The sequence below is a fragment of the Vitis riparia genome, chromosome 9 (assembly GCF_004353265.1).
Source record: "Vitis riparia cultivar Riparia Gloire de Montpellier isolate 1030 chromosome 9, EGFV_Vit.rip_1.0, whole genome shotgun sequence".
Taxonomy (NCBI): Eukaryota; Viridiplantae; Streptophyta; class Magnoliopsida; order Vitales; family Vitaceae; genus Vitis; species Vitis riparia.
Window position 1 is genome coordinate 1,412,251 of NC_048439.1, and position 17,021 is coordinate 1,429,271.

Here is a 17,021-nt window from a genome sequence, read left to right on the forward strand (position 1 = left end):
ATTAAAAAATTATATTTTTATTTTAAAGAATAGAGGAATTGAAAATTTGTATCAACATGAATAAGTCTCACGCTGTTTTTATTTTTATTTTTTAAATTTCATATTAGATAAAAAAGAAAATTTTTACTATCATATAAATATTGATGTTTAATCTTGTAGAGACATTTTAAGTGTGAGAACTCATCTGGGTCTAACCGAAAAATAACTATATGTTTGCTTGTTACATTTTTATTATTTCATTTCTCTATTTTTTTTATTATTTGGAAAATGTTTAAAAAAAATTAATTATTTTTTGTGACATTCAGTCATCTTCGTTTTTTAAAATAGTTTATTTTTTATTTTTATTTATGTTTAAAATTTTAAGTAATTATTTTTTGAGAAAAAAGAAGAAGAAAAGAAAATGAATTGAAAGTCATTCTCGAATCTCCAACCCAATCAGCAGTGTTGTTTCTATACCACCCCCCTCTCTCTCATGATTTCTCACAGTAAACTTTCTCTCTCCAGTTTCTCTCTCTAATAACGCCGTTTGAATCGGTCCAACTATTCACAGCAATCACAATACCCCTTTTTTATTTTCGTCTCTCTTTATTGTCATCCTTTTTTTCTCTCTAGGGTTTGTGAATTTTTGTTCTTCTCCATCATCACCCTCACCTTCTCTCTCTCTCTATCTATCTATCTATCTCTGTTCATTGATGACGACTTCTGTGAAGAACAACTTCTTGCCTCCAGGCCTCGTCTCCAATCTGCAGGAGGTCCTGCTCAACAGAAAGGGCGGCAGCGAAAACGACCCCTCCAAGAGCAACGATGAATCCACCCAGCCCTCTTCTTCTGATGCTGTGGAGGCCAATTCGGATACCGAGTGTTCCAAGCCTGTTGTTCTGGTCACCAACGCCGATGGTATTGAAGCTCCGGGTCTGAATTTTCTGGTTGAAGCTCTGGTTCGTGACGGCCTCTACAATGTCCACGTCTGCGCTCCTCAATCGTGGGTTCTCTTTAATTTTGCCAATTGTTGGATTTTGTGTTGCTTTTTTGATGTGGGTATGTGGGGTTCTTTTCTTTTGTGGAAATCTGTCAGTTCATTTCGATTGCTTCCTCTGTTGGTTCTCTCACATCATGGGTTTTCTTTCAATTTTTCTTGGTTTTAGTTCTGTTCTGGTGTTGATTTACTAAAGTGGGTATGTGGGGATTTTTGTTGTGTAAAATCTGTGACTTATTTTGATTACTTTCCTTTTTTTTTTTGTTGTGCTAGTTCTCTCACAATCCTGAGTTCCTTGCAGTTATGAATTTCCATTTTGGGGTTCTTGCTTTTTTTTTTTTCCTGATTACAGGTTGTCGTTAATTTTGGTTGCTTTTGTTTTGTGATTATTTTTTATGCCAATTTCCTGAAAGGGGTATTTTTAGTTCTTTGATTTATGTGGAATCTTGTGATTTTATTAATTTGGCATTGCTTTGGTTTAGGGACAAATCAGTGTCTGGTCATTCTGTGACACTACGAGAAACTGTTGCTGTGACTTCTGCTGAAATTAACGGGGCTACGGCCTATGAAGTTTCGGGTAGAATTGCATCTCTTTGCTTTCGATTCTTAATTTTGTCAGCACAAGTCTCCACAATCTGTGATTTAATTTTGTTGCAAGTATCATCATTAATCAAATTGAGCCATTTCTAAGTGTTAATTTTAAGCTAATCTTTTCTATGTTTGTAATATTTGTCAAAGCATAGAATTAATCTGAATTCACTGATATGTTAGTATAATTCACTTAATATGTTTATCGAAATCTTGCTTTTTGATGTGCGTTTTGTGTTTGCCATCATATTGCTATAGTAATAGACTTTGATGTTGATTCTTGTACTCAGGAACTCCCGTGGATTGTGTCTCACTGGCTTTATCTGGGGCATTGTTTTCCTGGTCAAAGCCTTTGCTGGTATGAATTGACATGCTGTCACCAATAAGAATATTAGTGATTGTGTTATCCACCACTTGTTGAGGATTTATGTTTTCTTATTGTTCCAATGTTCAGGTGATTAGTGGAATCAATAGGGGTTCGTCTTGTGGTCATCATATGTAAGTGGTTTGTTGCCTTATTTCTGGATCTTCTTGTTTCTTTCTTGTCACTGCAGGGCAAGCCCTTTGTAACATATATCAATTTATGCAATCTCTTCCACTCAGTGTGTGAATTGAGTTGGTTTAGGGTGATTTGAAATTGATTTCTTCTTCTGGCCCTTGGTTGAAGGCTAAGATCATTTTTTCGCATGGGAACCATCCAGGTTTTACTCAGGTGTTGTTGCTGGAGCTAGAGAGGCATTGTTTTGCGGTGTGCCATCTATGTCGATATCACTGAATTGGTGAGCTGACAATGTTTAGTCATATGGAAGAACTCATTTCCGTTTGCTTTTTCACTGTTGGTATGTGTAACATATTGGTGTTACAATATTCTAGGAAGAAGGATGAAAGCCAAGAAAGTGATTTCAAGGATGCAGTCACTGTCTGCTTACCATTAATAAATGCAGCTATAAGAGATATAGAGAAGGGAGTTTTCCCCAAAAGTTGTTTGCTGAATATAGAAATTCCTGCCTCTCCTTTGACAAACAAGGTTTGTGTCTTTCAAGTAAAATTATAGTGCCTACTTTTCATGTATCATGTGTTGTTGATTATGATCATATTACCTTCTTTGCTAATAGCTAAAAACATCAGTTATTATTTCAATTTCCTGAGTGGTCTGAGGAGTTAAAAGGATTGAAGTTAAGAAATTCATGTTATATGCACCTGTAGTGGTGTTACATTATGATTAGTCATTTTTTAGAAAATATATCATATCACCTTCTTTGCTAATAGCTAAAAACATTAGTTATTATTTCAATTTCCTGAGTGGTCTGAGGAGTTAAAAGGATTGAAAATAAGAAATTCATGTTATATGCAACTGTAGTGGTGCTACATTGTAATTTTATTTTCTAATGAAATAGATATATGATAAGTATTATTAGTAGAGAAAAGCAGTTAATTTGTCTAAGTTTTCTTAGAATCTGCCTCCTCCCCCCCCCCCCCCCCCCCCCCCCCCTCCCTTCCCTTATATGGGGTGTTATTACTTTGTCCTAAAATATTAGGAATATCCTCAAAGTTAGAGCTGATGGATGCATTTTTTCCTCTAAAACAAACTCTTGTGAAGATGAAAATTTTCGACACTTAAAAACTAGAAACTGTCGCAGGTTGGTTCGTGGTTTGTTGCAAGTGAAGAACCTAATGTTTAGACATTGAGTGTCACCTAGTATGGGAGATCTGCACTTAATCTCGACAAAATTGTCCTCTTCTCTTGTATTTTGTTTAAAAATGGAACTACTAAAATGCAATGCTAGTTACCTAATGTTTCAGACATTGAGTGTCACCTAGTATGGGAGAGATCTACACTTATTCTCTGCAAAATTGTCCTCTTCTCTTGCATTTTGTTTAACAATGGAACTACTAAAATGCAATGCTGGTTCTTCTTCTTCTTCTTCATTCTCATTTGTTAGCGAATTGTTTTGGGAACTTGCCAAGACGATTTTTGTCTTCATTCTCATTTGTTAGCAAATTGTTTTGTGAACTTGCCAAGATGATTTTGAAGTGATGTTAAAGCATAGTTGCAATAGATTCCATATTATTTATTGTCTAAATATTCCAGATTCATGGAACCTTCAGTAAGAAACTGTTACTCTGGGTTGACTATAATGATGGATTTAGGCTATTTCTGTTGTTTCCGATGCTTAAGCTTGTGTCTTTCTAGAGTTGTTTATTGAAGGTACATGGTATCCACATGACATTCAAGACTTTATGGGACATGGGTTTGAAATAAGGACCTATGTGTAGAAATGCGCATGTGTTGCTATGCAATGGAAAAAGAGGAAGGGGAAGGAAAAAGAAACGGTAGTACTGTTAGCATTGATCAGTTAGTTGATGGAGTCTAGCTATTGACTGAAGCTCATCAAACACCGATATTGCTTCAAACTATCGGATTTGGAAATATGATTCTGTATGATCTTGGTGTTACACTTTTACCATTATTGGAAGTTATAGAGGAAGGGTTGGTTAAAAACAATTCTTGGGTAAGGTGGCAAACTAGAAAATTCAGGAAATTTCATAGTGCAAAGTGATAGGTTCTCTTGTTCCTTCAGTCCTTTGTGACAGCATCTTCTTTTCATTATTCTGCATGTACTTGCTTTCACTTAGCAGATGTCCTTCTATTTTGTGGATATACTTAGCTGCATATGGCATGTACTTGTCTTCAGATTAATGCTCTATTTTGACATGGCTAACTGTACTATACCTCACTTAGGCACCTCATCGTTACTATGCCTATTTTTCATTTTGGTTAAGAACATTGGTTTTTTTTTTTTTTGGTTCATTCTTTCCTCATTCTTTACTCATACTTTTTTCTGTAATATTTGGCTGCATAGGGCTTCAAGTTGACCAAGCAAAGTCTCTGGAGATCTACTCCGAGCTGGCAAGCTGTTTCCACTAACAGGCATCCTGCAGGGTTCATGTCTAATCAACAAAGCTTGGGTATCCAGCTTGCACAACTCAGTCGAGATGCCTCTGCTGCTGTGAGTTGCTTTTCTAACTTGCATCCAATTTTGGTTTTATTTTTTGCAGTAACTTTTTGTTGTAGAAGGATTATAATCGCACCCTTTCAACATTCATTCTTAGACTCTATACCATTTTTGCTTTCAGGGAGCAGCTCGCCGTTTGACCACTCAAAGGAAGAATGTGGAAATTGTTGAATCAGTTGGAGTTGCAGGAAAAACTGATTTTAATCGTGTAAAGAAGTACTTCCGACTAGAGGTAAGAAAGGATGTGACTGCTAAAGGTCTGTTTGGATGCAATCCAAGAATTGTTTTTTACTGCCGTGATAATTATTTCTGTGGTCTTATCCAGAATATGGAAAAAGATGAACACACTTAAGGTTGGGGCATTTAAATCAACCTGAAAACCTCAACTATGTCTTTTAACAAAAATATTTTTTCAGAAGAGGGGCCGGTTCTATATTTTTCATAAGAGAAGATGGCTTCTTCTTGTTAGGAATCTGAACAGTTAAGTTGCTTCTTGCTAGAAGCTATTATATGATTTTGGAAAAAGGTTCTTATGAAATTGAGCTAAAGCCATATTCCAGCAAAGTAGCTGACAAGTATTTTGAGAAGAGGGAGAGCTCGAGTTTCCTAAAATTTTTTGCTTCTTTATGTGTTACTTTATTTTCTTAATGTGTGTGCTCTTATTCAGATAGCAGTTACAGTCTACTTTCCGCTCTTTTGTTTGTTTCATGTCGATTGATTTTAGCTGTTTTATCTACTGATGAACTAACTTTTGGCCATGGGGCACGCATCTATTTGCAGTTTGTTGACAAGGAGCAGGAAGGTTTGGACGAGGATCTAGATTTCAGAGCACTTGAAAATGGATTTGTAAGTTAGAAATCTCCTTTTCCCTTTTATTAATGGGTTATATATATGATATCTACACAGTATCTTTCCCTGAAAACTGGGAATCACTTGTTGTTACCAAGATATCAAGGTAAAATCAGATTCACTTTACATTTCATGAGGAGTCCAGCGGACTCGATTACAATGCTGTTCATCCTGCATATTTAGGCTTGCCCAAAGTCGTTTTCCTTGGTTGCTGATTCTTATGTAACAACAGGTTGCAGTCACACCTCTATCTCTTTCTCAGCATAACGAGTCAGACATTCATACGACTGCCTCAGAATGGATGAACGCTGCACTACAGCATGGGGAGCAATAAAGCTTTCCTGGACCAGCCTGAGCAGTGGCTTTGTACATTTGAGGAGCAGTTCAGTTGATGATTTTAATTAGCAAAATTCAAAATGTACGTCGATTCTGATTGGTGCTCTGTCTTGTTCTTTTCCTTATTTATTTCTTCGTTCTTTTCCCTCTTAACTCAGTTTTTTTTCTTAATCTTCTATTTTTGTTATGGAGCAAATGCTTCCCATAATATGTTTGGCTGTTGTAACACGATCCGTCTTCTTTGTTTCTTGATACTGACAGAGTTGTGAGTTGGTCAGTCGGTCAGTCAGTCAGTTTGGAAGAACTGGGGTTGGGTTCTTTGCCCTCTAAAAAGAACAGAACATTGGATGGGGTGGGGCTTGTTTGTTTGTTTGGGTTGTAGTTGTTGATAGAGTATGTAATTGAAACTGGCCGGGTCTGATTTATTTGATCCAGAGCTTTGCTAGAAGGTTGTTGTTTCTTCTATCAGATATACCATGGAAAACATTCTCCTATTTTTATCCTCATTTGGTGTGTTTGGAACTTAATATTATCAAAGGATTCTCTCCTTTTAACATTATTGCCTCTGTTCGTTGGTTGCTTGGCCCTTGAATTTCTATCACCTTTTATGTTGGTTTGATCTTGGGGTATTTGGAAGTGCTTTTGGTAAAAGTGCTTTTAGCTCATAATTTTTTTTGTTGGTAGTACTTCTGTCATACATGGATTTGTGAAGTATTTATTAATGTTTAGATATTAAAAAAAATATAGATTTATTTTTTATCTTTGAAAATATTTTAAATTTAAGGTAGTGAATTTTCTTAATATCATAAAATTTTAAACATTTTTTTTTTAATGTAAGTTTTTAAGTTTTACTTTTTAATTGAGATACCTTTTGTAAAAGTTATAAAGATTTCATTTTTAACCATGTTTAATTTCACATTTAAAAAAAAAAAAAAACATTAATGGAAGAATCCATATGAAAAGGGATCTAAAAAAAATATGAATAAAATAAATATCAATAAAGCAATGAATTTGAGTTCCAAAATAATATTTTGCTTTTTATTTTTTAAAATTGGGTTTTGATTTGAATTATATTTTTATTTTTTATTTTATGTTTAATTGTTGACGTTACAATCGAGGTGATTCAATCCCAAATTTATAACAATGCTTTTAAAATTATTTTTAGATATATTTAATAATCCATATGACAATGTTTTTAGTTTAAAAGTGTTTTTGAAAAGTTTGATAAAATTTAAGAAATATTTTAAAAAATCTGAAAAATCTATTGTAATATCAAAAAATCACTTGAAGTGTTTTTTTGGATAAATATATAAATGATTCACACTTATAGTCCATTTGATAGTGATTTTAGAAAACACTTTTAATATTTCTAACACTTAAAATTTTTTATTATTTAAGTGTTAAAAATGTTTTCTAAAATTACTCCCGAATACACTCTTAATAGAACCATTGTTAAGTCAGAGTAATGTTATTTTTGCTTAAAGCATGAGCACTTGAATGAAGAAAGTGAAAACATGGGCCGTTTCTATATGAGCAAAAGGAGGTAAAAACTTAAAAGAGGAGAAAGCGGAGAATCTAAAACGGTGTCGTTTTGATGGTCAACAGCATTTATCCTGACAAAGTCATGAAACGAAGAAAGTGAAAAACATGAGCCGTTTCTATGTGAGCAAATGGAGGTTAAAAGCGGAGAAAACGGAGAATCTAAAATGGTGTCGTTTTGATGGCCAACAACATTTTTGCTCACGAGTCGTATAATAAAACACAGCTGTTCCCATGGTGAAGGCTCAGATAATATATTATTGTTTAGATATTAAAAAAAATAAATTGGAATACGATTCACTCTCAAGATGCCTTGGTGGTGAAATGGTAGACACGCGAGACTCAAAATCTCGTGCTAAAGAGCGTGGAGGTTCGAGTCCTCTTCAAGGCATAATATTGAGAATGCTCATTGAATGAGCAATTCAATAAGAGATCTCGGATCGAATCGATATATCAATATCGATTCGATCCGAGATCTTGGAATTGGAATAAGTTCGGCAGCGGATCACGAAATCTTGGTGATCTTCTCTATCTAATGAATGGGGAGTCCGCTTTGAAATCGTCCGCTCTGCACCCACCTCCCGAGTATATGCTTCAACAGGAATCACACAAGGGTAGATTGATACAATAGAAACCTCTGGTAAAATGCCCGTGTGTTTGATGAGTTTTGAGCCAAAATAATATATTTTTTAAAAATAATTCCATAAAATAAACCTCCTTTCAAAATGATTTCCAAATTAATACATCCAGGCTAGGACATCCATGTGAATTGAGATTTGATTTTTATTTTTTTTATTTTTTTGTCACAATATATAAAATTGTAGTTAATGATTATGACTTTAAATTTAAGTTTAAAAAAAAAATTCAAAATCGAATTTATTAGCTACGCTTTTGTAACTCAGATACACACTAATTTTTTTTTTATACTCCACAATATTTAAATTTTAACTTAATTTTATCAAATAATCTTAAAATTTAAAATAAGAATTAAGGAATAAGTTTTAAATCAATAATTTAAGTATAATTTAACTTAAAATTAAATTAAATAATTAAGTAATAAGTATTAAGTTTATATTTTGGATGAAAACATGATAAATTGAAAACATGAGCCGTTTCTATATAAACAAAGGCTAAAACAGAGATAACGGAGAATATAAAACGGGGTCGTTTTGATGGCCAACGGCATTTATGCCCATAAGCCAGATGAAAGGCAATACTGCCCGGCCCGCCCTTAAAACGCTGCGTTTGGGATTTTCCTCTCACTGAGTCCCTTCCAAAGCCACCTTCCTCCACGGCTCGGATTCAAAAATGGCCTCCAAAACCCTAATCCGTGCGGGAGCTTCGCTGATCAAGGGGTTATCGAATCGATCGCTTCTTCATCAGAATACTACCCCGAATCACCGCATTCTTCTATCCGGAAGCGTAGGAGTCACTCCGCAGCTGTTCCCATCTCTGGCGAAGCCTCAGCCCTCCCTCCATTTGCACGAAACCCTCGATTCCCAAATCCTAAAAGAGCTCGCTTTTGATTCTCAAGCATTGTTCTATCCCTGTGGCCTGCCTTCTCTGCGTTTCTTCTTACCGGATGGTACACTCTCTCTCTATTCTGATGAATTTTATTTGAATTTATATTTTGGTCTCTGCGTGAGGATAGGGATGAATAAATGGGGTTTATGGGACTTGTTGATTAACAATTTGGGGTATGAGTTTTGTGTATTGGGGTGTTTGGTGGCTGGGAAAAACTGAGGAAAAGGGAGGAAAGTAGATGTTGTATCATGTATGATGAGGGTTTTGGGAAATCATAATAGTTCTGGTATTTTTGTTTTATTACGGGTATTGATTGGAATGGGTTAAATTACCAGGGTTTATGGGAATTGCTAATTATAATAGCTTGTTGATGATTCTTGAGTTATACTGGATTTTTTGGTTGCTGAGAGGAATTAAAGGGTATAAAAAAATTCGATTAATTCTATTTGGGGTTGAAGTTTCAACTTTTGTGTTGGATTTCTCATTAGTGTGTTCTAAGGACTGAATGGCTGTTTCTCGATTGCTTTTCCTCCCTGTTTTTTTTTTGCTTGGGAATGGGGTGTAATAGATGACTTCCCTTAGCCAGTCTTAAAGCCTAAAGGTGATATTTATTCCTCGAGGAACCCTCTTGACGTGGGCAGAGTTTGTATTGTAGGGCTAGTGCAAATGAACTATTTTTCCAAGAGATATATTATTATGTTGGAAAATTTTGTGAAAGATACCACTCCTACGCTCTTAACTTGTAACAGTTGGCATGCGTTAGCCATCATATATATATATATATATGCATCTTTGGCTTGTTGTCTTTCATTCTTTCCTTCTTGAGGGGATCTTCTCCTTCCACAAAGAGAAGATCTCGAGTATCAATCTTCTTCTAATTTAATAAATTTCCTCTATTACACATGGTTGCTAGAAATGTGTGGGTTTCATCAAGTGTGGTCTCCATCTGGTTCATGTATTTGTTTTCATTGTTGGGATTTGTGGTTTATAGGAATCTAAACTTTAAGGAACCCACACCCCCAAGAAGAGTCTAAAATGTCTTATAGAATGACTCGTTGACCATGATAAATTTGAGAACACTTATTTATGAATTGGAGTCCACAATTTTCATCTAGTACGCTTGGTTTGTGTAGAATTTTATTAGAAAGTTAAGATTTCATGCTTGAGTCAAAGATATAACTTCATTAGAATGAAATGGTGACCCATAAGAGTCTAAAAAGCCTAATGGTTGGAATAAGACTTTCCTTTTAGTTGACTGATTTTTCTTCAGAATTTCAGCATGATCTGTGTTTTGGGTTTGCTTGTATTTTTTGAGTAGCCTGTTCTCCGTCTTCTAGTCCTCCCTGCCCACTCTGACCCAATAAAATATATCATCTAGTAAGAGATCACTTAGGTTTGTAAGAGGCATGAGAACATGGAACTGTTCTTTTAGATTTTCCTTTGGAGGGACAAGATTTGATTCCTTATTCTATTTGCACAATCATCTATGAGTTTGTGGTTGATAATGTGCTGGTTAATAATTTGGTTGACAGTGACTTGCAATCTTTACAAGTGTAGTTACCATGAATGATGAACAAGTATGTCAGCAGTCTGAGTCTCTGGGTTTTGTGAGTTTTTTGTGTGTACCACTTGATTTATCGGCCAGTGAGGGGTTCATTTTCTTGTATGTCCTCTTCAGAATCACACTCCTAACCTTTTAGGCAAGAGCTTGCACCAGTATCAGCAATAAATTACAGACTCTGTTCTCTGTGCCATATTCTGAATTTTACTTAAACTGTTACTTTCACTCTGCAGGTGATTCATCAAGTGAACCAATGCTGTTGTTTCCTAAACGGACATACCAACCTAGTCACATCAAGCGTAAGAGGACCCATGGATTCTTTGCTCGGTACATCTCTCTCATTCTTGCTCCTATGTTTAAATTCAGTTTGTATTTACTTGCTGTCAATCCGAGAAAAATGCCATTGCCCCAGCCTTACACCCTTGTGCATGGTTTTTATATGAGAACTCAAGCACATAAGTCAGCTGTTGATTTCACATATTAGTGGTTAAGCTTATTCCTTGTAGAACCTTTTTATACTTTATCGTGGTTAGTTTTCTTCTTGGCCAAAGTATATTTGACCAATTGTGATGGGATGCCACTAAGCTTCTTTATTGCTCCAAGTCTAGAACTAGCTTTGTTGCAACAGAAGCTGATGAGGTTGCCCATCATTTAGCTGCAATATTTTGCATTAAAGGCTAGATACTGTTCAGCATGGTCCTCCTCCTTTTTGGACCAAGGATCTATCTTCAGGCCCTGTTTCTGTGATGTATTTTTTATTATCTTAGATTTCACCCATATAAGAGCATGAAAAGTTAAAAAGTAGAAATGTGTAGAGTTTACTCATGCAATCGTTTTAACCAAATGAGCAGGAAGGCAACCAAGGGCGGGCGGAGAGTTATTGCTCGCAGAGTAGCAAAGGGTCGTTCAAGAATAACCGTGTAGCATCTTCACCTCCATCCATTTTCTCTGATGCAATCAAAATCTAAAAGCTTGCCGACATCGTCAGCCTAAGCAAATATGGACTTTTATGTGGTGGCTCAGCCAACAGTAACTAGGAACTCTTTTAGGTCTTCCTGATTTGTGCTCTCATCACAGATTCTGCTCCTTTCATGTGTAAAACAACTAGTTATTCATAATGATGCACAAGTGTGTGAGTTTTGAATTGCTTACTTGAATTAAGTAGCTTTTTTTTTTTTAAATTAATTAATTTATTATTAGTTTGAGCTGATCTGTTTCAAGAGCAATCAGAGTATGATGTAGTTCTGGATTTGATGGTCCTGATTTTCTGAGTGTTTACAAAAATAAGAATGTTTCAGAATGACCCATGCTTGTACATGGCATTCATGCCTTTCATTTTCCAAATGGTTTCAAGCAGCAATTCTCCTTGTGATTCCTGGACTTGGTAAATTGGGTTAGGTTAATGTCCACTGGAACTAAACCAACCTATACCCAGCCAAAGCCACCCAAAATTTCAGCCTAGTACTCAGTGGAATAAAAACTAGGAATTTCCAGTCTAGCTTACAAAGCATGTACATTATTGTTCTATACACAAAAAGGTAGAAAACTCAAATGCATACTTGTTGAATGAAGCCATCAGTGATGGATCAGGAAACCAGCAAGTCTTGGGTCTGATTCCTCTGAAATGTACTCATGGTTTGCTAGCAGTTTTATGATGAGGAAGGATTTGTCATGTAGCCCAAGTTCTACAGGATTAGGTAAAAAGAGAAATGTACCATCCATTTGGAGATTGGCATCAGCAATTGGAATATGTGGTGCCAACCCAGCAATGGGAATATGTGGTGCAAACTCTGAATTATATTTATGTAGGTCTGCCAGACTCTCCGGGGAAACATCAGCAATGATGCCCACTTAGAACACTGTTGTTTTTCCATAACTTGTACAAGTGAAAATGGCTGTGGATTTGGATTTGAATTGGAACTGTCATCCATGTACTAGCCATTAAAGATGGTTTGGCTAAAAGGAAAGAGAAAAGGGCTCTGATTTCACCAGTGGGTTGAGAGAGTTACAGTGATCAAGCCCAGAGCTAGACCAGTGAAAGCTTGAAGGAAACCAACATGAGTTTTAAGGTTGTAGACTGTAATAAAAGATACTAATTTTATAGAATTAGTTCTATCATTGTCATTTGGAATATCATTGATTCTTTGAATTACATAGGCCCCATAATTTTAAAAAATAAAAATAAATAAATAAATAATAAGTAAAAGATGATATAATGACATATCTCGTAATTTTTTATATTATATATCGTATTTTGTAAGTATGCTTAAATTTTAATTTTTATCTAAAATATATGGTCTCAAGGATGTTATTGTGCTGATTTTTTTTGAAATTCAGACACATTCAAGCTTTAAAAACCTAAAGAATATAATGAAAGTCCTTCAAATGAATTGAATTTTTTTTGAAAATTTTTTGGCAGCCAAAAGTTGACTTTAAGGGTGACATTTTCATTGTATGTTGTCCCCATATAGAGGTGTACTAGACTGAGAGAGAGAGCTTGCAGGGGAAATCATAATGAAATGGGTGATGAAGTACTACTACAGTAGGAAAAAGAAGAAAGGTGATGATATCAGATGTAGAGAACTTTACTACTGAGAAGGAGAAAGGAGACATGAAATGAGATGAAATGAAATGAAATGAAATGCCTCTTGAATACATTATATGTAGTTAAGAAGCATACATGTGAAAAACCCTAACATCTTTTATGGAAGCCATTGCTCATTGAAGACCCTGAAACTAGCAACATTTAGGTTTTTTCCAATTGGAGTTGTTGCTCTTCCCCTCTTATATATGCAAACTCTAAAGAAGTAAATGCATTCTATCAAATGAATATAGATATGCACCCTCATCAAATACATTTATAATGGAAGAACAATTAGTCCAGTACCATGCTCTCTAGGGTTTCTTAGCAATGCCTCGACCGGTATCATGATGACGACGACGACGATGATGACGATAATGATTATGATTATTATTATTATTATGATGGTAATGATGATATGATGGCCTCGATGTAGTCGAAGTGGCTGATCGGCACGTGAGGGGCATGGGGATGAGAGCCTGATGGGAGACTTGGGAGTCTGGCGACTGGGTCTACTACTTCATGTGGAAAAGATGAAGATGGCAAGATTCTATCATTACCACTGATGGTTTCAGAGAGTTTTGGCATCAGGGGGGCCATGGAAGGACTGTTGAAAGATGGTAAGGAAAAGTTGGGATTGATGGGCTTGGTTTCAATGAAATGGGGACCTACTTCATTGCCCAGCAAATAATCTTCCTGATTGAGGTGAGGATGGCAGCCCAATGGCCATGTAGGGTCATACGAAGAAGGATCTGACAGTGGTGGAGCAGGAGGGGGCTGAAAATGAGCAAATTCAAGATTGTAATTTGCCAGATCAAACCCTGATTGGAGCATTGATGTTGGACTTGGGAGATAGAGCTGATGATCTTGAGGACTCGGGATCAAATTAGGGTTTCCATTCAGTGAGAAGAAGGCTTCAGGAGAAGCATTAGGGTTTGGGATATCAGGAAAGGTGGCCAAATCAGGAACACCATGAGAGACTAGCTTCTTCTTTATGCTTGAATTCCAAAAGTTCTTCACTTCATTATCTGTTCTCCCTGGTAAGTGCTTAGCTATCTGAGCCCATCTGCAGAAAGAAAAATAAGAAGATGAAAATCAGTCTTTGCATGGAAAGAAAGAATAAATCAGATATGAAGGCAAAATAGTTATCAAGTACCTGTTGCCTAGAATTCTATGGAGTTCAATGATGAGAGCAGCTTCTTGGGGAGAGAAGCTCCCACGTTTTAAGTCAGGTCTCAGGTAATTTATCCATCTCAGTCTGCAGCTCTTTCCACATCTCTGCAGACCTGCCACCATCAAGATTTAACCAGAAGAAAACAAAGAGAAAGCCATGAAAATATTGTGGGGTTAGCCTGCAAAAGTGATTAGAGAGAGAGAGAGAGAGAAAACTAAGGTAAAACCAAGAAAAGTTTGTGCAAAGGTAAAGAGGAAATCATGAAAAAAGTCCAAAAGTTTTAGAGAAGAGAGTGGAGAAAAAGAGAAAGAACAAAGAGAAAAAGCCTTGACATATTTAGGGGAGAGAGAGGGAGGGAGGGAGGGAGGGAGGGAGGGAGGGAGAGAAAGAGAGAGAGAAAGAAAGGAGAAAAAAAAACCCATGAAACATTAATGGATTCTGAAAGAACCTACACCTCCAGAGGGAAGAAACAGTTACCTGCAAGTCTTGGAACTGAGCTCCAGCAGCCATGGCCATAGGAGGAAATGTAGTTGATGAGTTTCTCATCTTCCTCAGGTGACCACAGCCCCCTCTTCACCTTCTGTTTGTTACAGCATGAGTGATGCCCCATCTCTCTCTCTCTCTCTCTCTCTCTCTCTCTCTCCGTGTGTGTCTCTCTCAAACAACCAATGCAGCCAACGCCACCAACTGGGTCAGTCACACTTCTTCACCATACATCTCACACAAGCAAAAAATAAAAAAAAGTAAAAAAATTGAAAAAGAGAGAGATCAACATCATAGAAAACGGACCCCAACTTTTAGCCTTAGGCGCCAGAGCTTTTCTTTTCATTCAGACCAAAAGAGAAAATGTGGAGGAAACTGGGGGAAAATTTGATGATGATATGAACTCAGAAGAAAAGAGTACACTGAGTGTTGTGAATTTAATGTGTGAGAGGGGCGTACCCTTTTGATGGCCCGGTTAGGGTTTTGTGGGCATATGGCCTAAAAGCTGCTCCATCCCTCTGCTGCCACTGCATGGCTTATAATGGATTCTTCCAAATCATCCCCCAATTGGCTCCTCCCACCATCCCACGTGTCACACATGCAACACTTGTGGGTCCCACCCCTCCCGGTCCCACTTCGGTCGTATCGCCCCCAATCATCAGTCGACACATGGACACACCTCCACCCATTGGATGGTTGGGCCCAATGATATGACAGTATTTGTGATGATTGGGCATAAAGTCATCAGGTCCAACGGCCATGATTGCATCTAAACATTGGAGAAGGGATAAGGTGTGGAGCCACCCCCATATTGCAACTAATCCCAACCCTTGATTACTTGAGTATCATCATCATCACAGCAAGGAAAAAGGGCATATTCCTTGATGGGTTTGTGCTATGGCCCATGATATGTCTGAAACGTGTAACAAAAATAGTTACAGAAGAAAGTGACCCTTTCTAAATTTTTGGTCTCCCTTTTTAACCAAAAGTTCACACCCACGATCAGATGTGAAATCTCAACATACCAGTCTCATCCTGTTTTAGTATGTCTAGTAACTAAAAATTTTCACCTCCTTACCATATTTCCCCTATGTCAAATCTAAGAATTTACTAAGTAATGTATTTATCAATACATATAGATTTTTCTACTAAAGCAAACTTTGGTTTTCGCTTCCCCGCATGAATCAAGAAGAGGGCGTGCATGTCAAATATCCACTTCAAATGACATCTTTCAAGAATATTCCATGTGTACAATTCAAAAATACCATACGCTGTTTGAAGTAATATAAATGACTAAGGGTAAGTCGAACAATCAGTCCTACAAGATATAACTTAATTAGTTTATATTTGAAAATTATTTAATCCCGTTTTATAATATGTTGACATTTATGAAATAATTTCATTGCATTCAAGGTAACTTGGTCCAATAACTTCTTAACATTAACATGACTGAAATAAATCTATTGACCAAGTTTGATTTTTATTTGATTTATCAGCTAAACAATAATGGAGATGCTATACCTCTATAATAATGTTAGATTACTCTATACACGAGCATCATTAAGGTTTGAACTTCATGGGTTATGTGAATCAAAGTCTAATTTAACGAATATTTTACAAATAATAATGAATTATTTGACTCGGGATGGACATTAGAAAGACAATCTATTATTAGTGTCGAGAGAATAATGCGTACTCTAACTTGGTTAATTGAATTTTTAATAAGTGTCACTTCTTGATAAAAGAAGGGGAACATATGGGTCCATGGTCATTGCCAAATGAAGCAACACTAGCATTGGAGAAGGAGGAGCAAAAGAGTGAAATAAAGAAGCCGGCCTTGACCAATTTTATTCATAGATCATGACATATGCATGCTTTTTATTGTTTACATGGTACTAATATATTTATTTTTTATGATTATGCTGGAGACAGTGAAGATGAATGATAGAGAATTCCCTTCAAAAAGTCTCATGATTTTGGAAAAGAAAGTGGCATTGATTAAAATATATTTATAAAATATATTTGGGAAAAAATTTATTTCCAAATATTAGAATTAACAATATATTAAGGCTGTGAGAATGTGGCCTTTCCACCCCCACTCATATCAATGGCATCTTTTCTCTTCAAGAAAGCATGGAAGTAAATAGAATTAACATGTTTTTTTTAGAAGTTCTATCTGGCTTTACTGAGTTCATCACATTATTCCTTTGGATGCTACCATCATTAATACATTGTTCTTAGTTTTCTTCTTAGAGAAACCCCCCAACCACTTCTCACAAAATATTTATTCCAAGATGGTGATATCTCTGATTAATGCTCCTGTCTTCTTTGTAATGAAGCTATGTTTCCTTTTTCTTAGTATAGAAAAAATATGTATATATTCTAGTGAAATC

The 17,021-nt window shown here is 36.1% G+C and overlaps 3 protein-coding genes across 4 annotated transcripts; 2 read left to right on the forward strand and 1 right to left on the reverse strand.

Annotated features, from left to right (window-relative positions):
• Positions 1–511: 511 nt before the first annotated feature.
• On the forward strand, positions 512–6,325 carry LOC117922413 (5'-nucleotidase SurE). 2 transcript variants are annotated; one of them, XR_004652487.1, is made up of 11 exons: positions 512–982; positions 1,459–1,553; positions 1,855–1,922; positions 2,019–2,062; positions 2,266–2,343; positions 2,438–2,591; positions 4,429–4,575; positions 4,703–4,813; positions 5,362–5,427; positions 5,663–5,848; positions 6,028–6,325. XR_004652487.1 is itself a non-coding variant. In XM_034840550.1 (10 exons), exons 1-10 carry the CDS (start codon positions 693–695, stop codon positions 5,762–5,764), a joined length of 1,155 nt encoding a protein of 384 aa, XP_034696441.1. In that variant the 5' UTR covers positions 512–692; the 3' UTR covers positions 5,765–6,325. The 2 variants fall into 2 exon arrangements, 1 of the variants encoding a protein (XP_034696441.1); XM_034840550.1 differs by having other exon boundaries at positions 5,663–6,325.
• A 2,206-nt stretch (positions 6,326–8,531) lies between these two features.
• LOC117921592 lies at positions 8,532–11,639 on the forward strand. The gene is made up of 3 exons (XM_034839519.1): positions 8,532–8,890; positions 10,624–10,717; positions 11,242–11,639. The coding sequence occupies exons 1-3, from the start codon at positions 8,614–8,616 to the stop codon at positions 11,312–11,314; spliced, it is 444 nt and encodes a 147-aa protein (XP_034695410.1). The 5' UTR covers positions 8,532–8,613; the 3' UTR covers positions 11,315–11,639.
• Positions 11,640–13,017: 1,378 nt separating this feature from the next.
• On the reverse strand, positions 13,018–15,073 carry LOC117922556 (transcription factor MYB61-like). Its single transcript, XM_034840703.1, has 3 exons — positions 14,623–15,073; positions 14,128–14,257; positions 13,018–14,037 (listed from the first exon to the last, which is right to left on the reverse strand). Exons 1-3 carry the CDS (start codon positions 14,753–14,755, stop codon positions 13,371–13,373), a joined length of 930 nt encoding a protein of 309 aa, XP_034696594.1. The 5' UTR covers positions 14,756–15,073; the 3' UTR covers positions 13,018–13,370.
• Between the last annotated feature and the right edge of the window lie 1,948 nt (positions 15,074–17,021).

Excerpts from the sequence above, each read along its gene's own strand:
- LOC117921592 (XM_034839519.1), top strand. The coding sequence starts at position 8,614 with ATGGCCTCCAAAACCCTAATCCGTGCGGGAGCTTCGCTGATCAAGGGG. Across the intron at positions 8,891-10,623 it reads GCGTTTCTTCTTACCGGATG|GTGATTCATCAAGTGAACCA; the intron begins GTACACTCTCTC and ends TTCACTCTGCAG. Across the intron at positions 10,718-11,241 it reads ACCCATGGATTCTTTGCTCG|GAAGGCAACCAAGGGCGGGC; the intron begins GTACATCTCTCT and ends CCAAATGAGCAG.
- LOC117922413 (XM_034840550.1), top strand. The coding sequence starts at position 693 with ATGACGACTTCTGTGAAGAACAACTTCTTGCCTCCAGGCCTCGTCTCC. Across the intron at positions 983-1,458 it reads CACGTCTGCGCTCCTCAATC|GGACAAATCAGTGTCTGGTC; the intron begins GTGGGTTCTCTT and ends GCTTTGGTTTAG. Across the intron at positions 2,592-4,428 it reads CCTCTCCTTTGACAAACAAG|GGCTTCAAGTTGACCAAGCA; the intron begins GTTTGTGTCTTT and ends TTGGCTGCATAG.
- LOC117922556 (XM_034840703.1), bottom strand. The coding sequence starts at position 14,755 with ATGGGGCATCACTCATGCTGTAACAAACAGAAGGTGAAGAGGGGGCTG. Across the intron at positions 14,258-14,622 it reads CTCAGTTCCAAGACTTGCAG|GTCTGCAGAGATGTGGAAAG; the intron begins GTAACTGTTTCT and ends TGATGGTGGCAG. Across the intron at positions 14,038-14,127 it reads CATAGAATTCTAGGCAACAG|ATGGGCTCAGATAGCTAAGC; the intron begins GTACTTGATAAC and ends TTCTTTCTGCAG.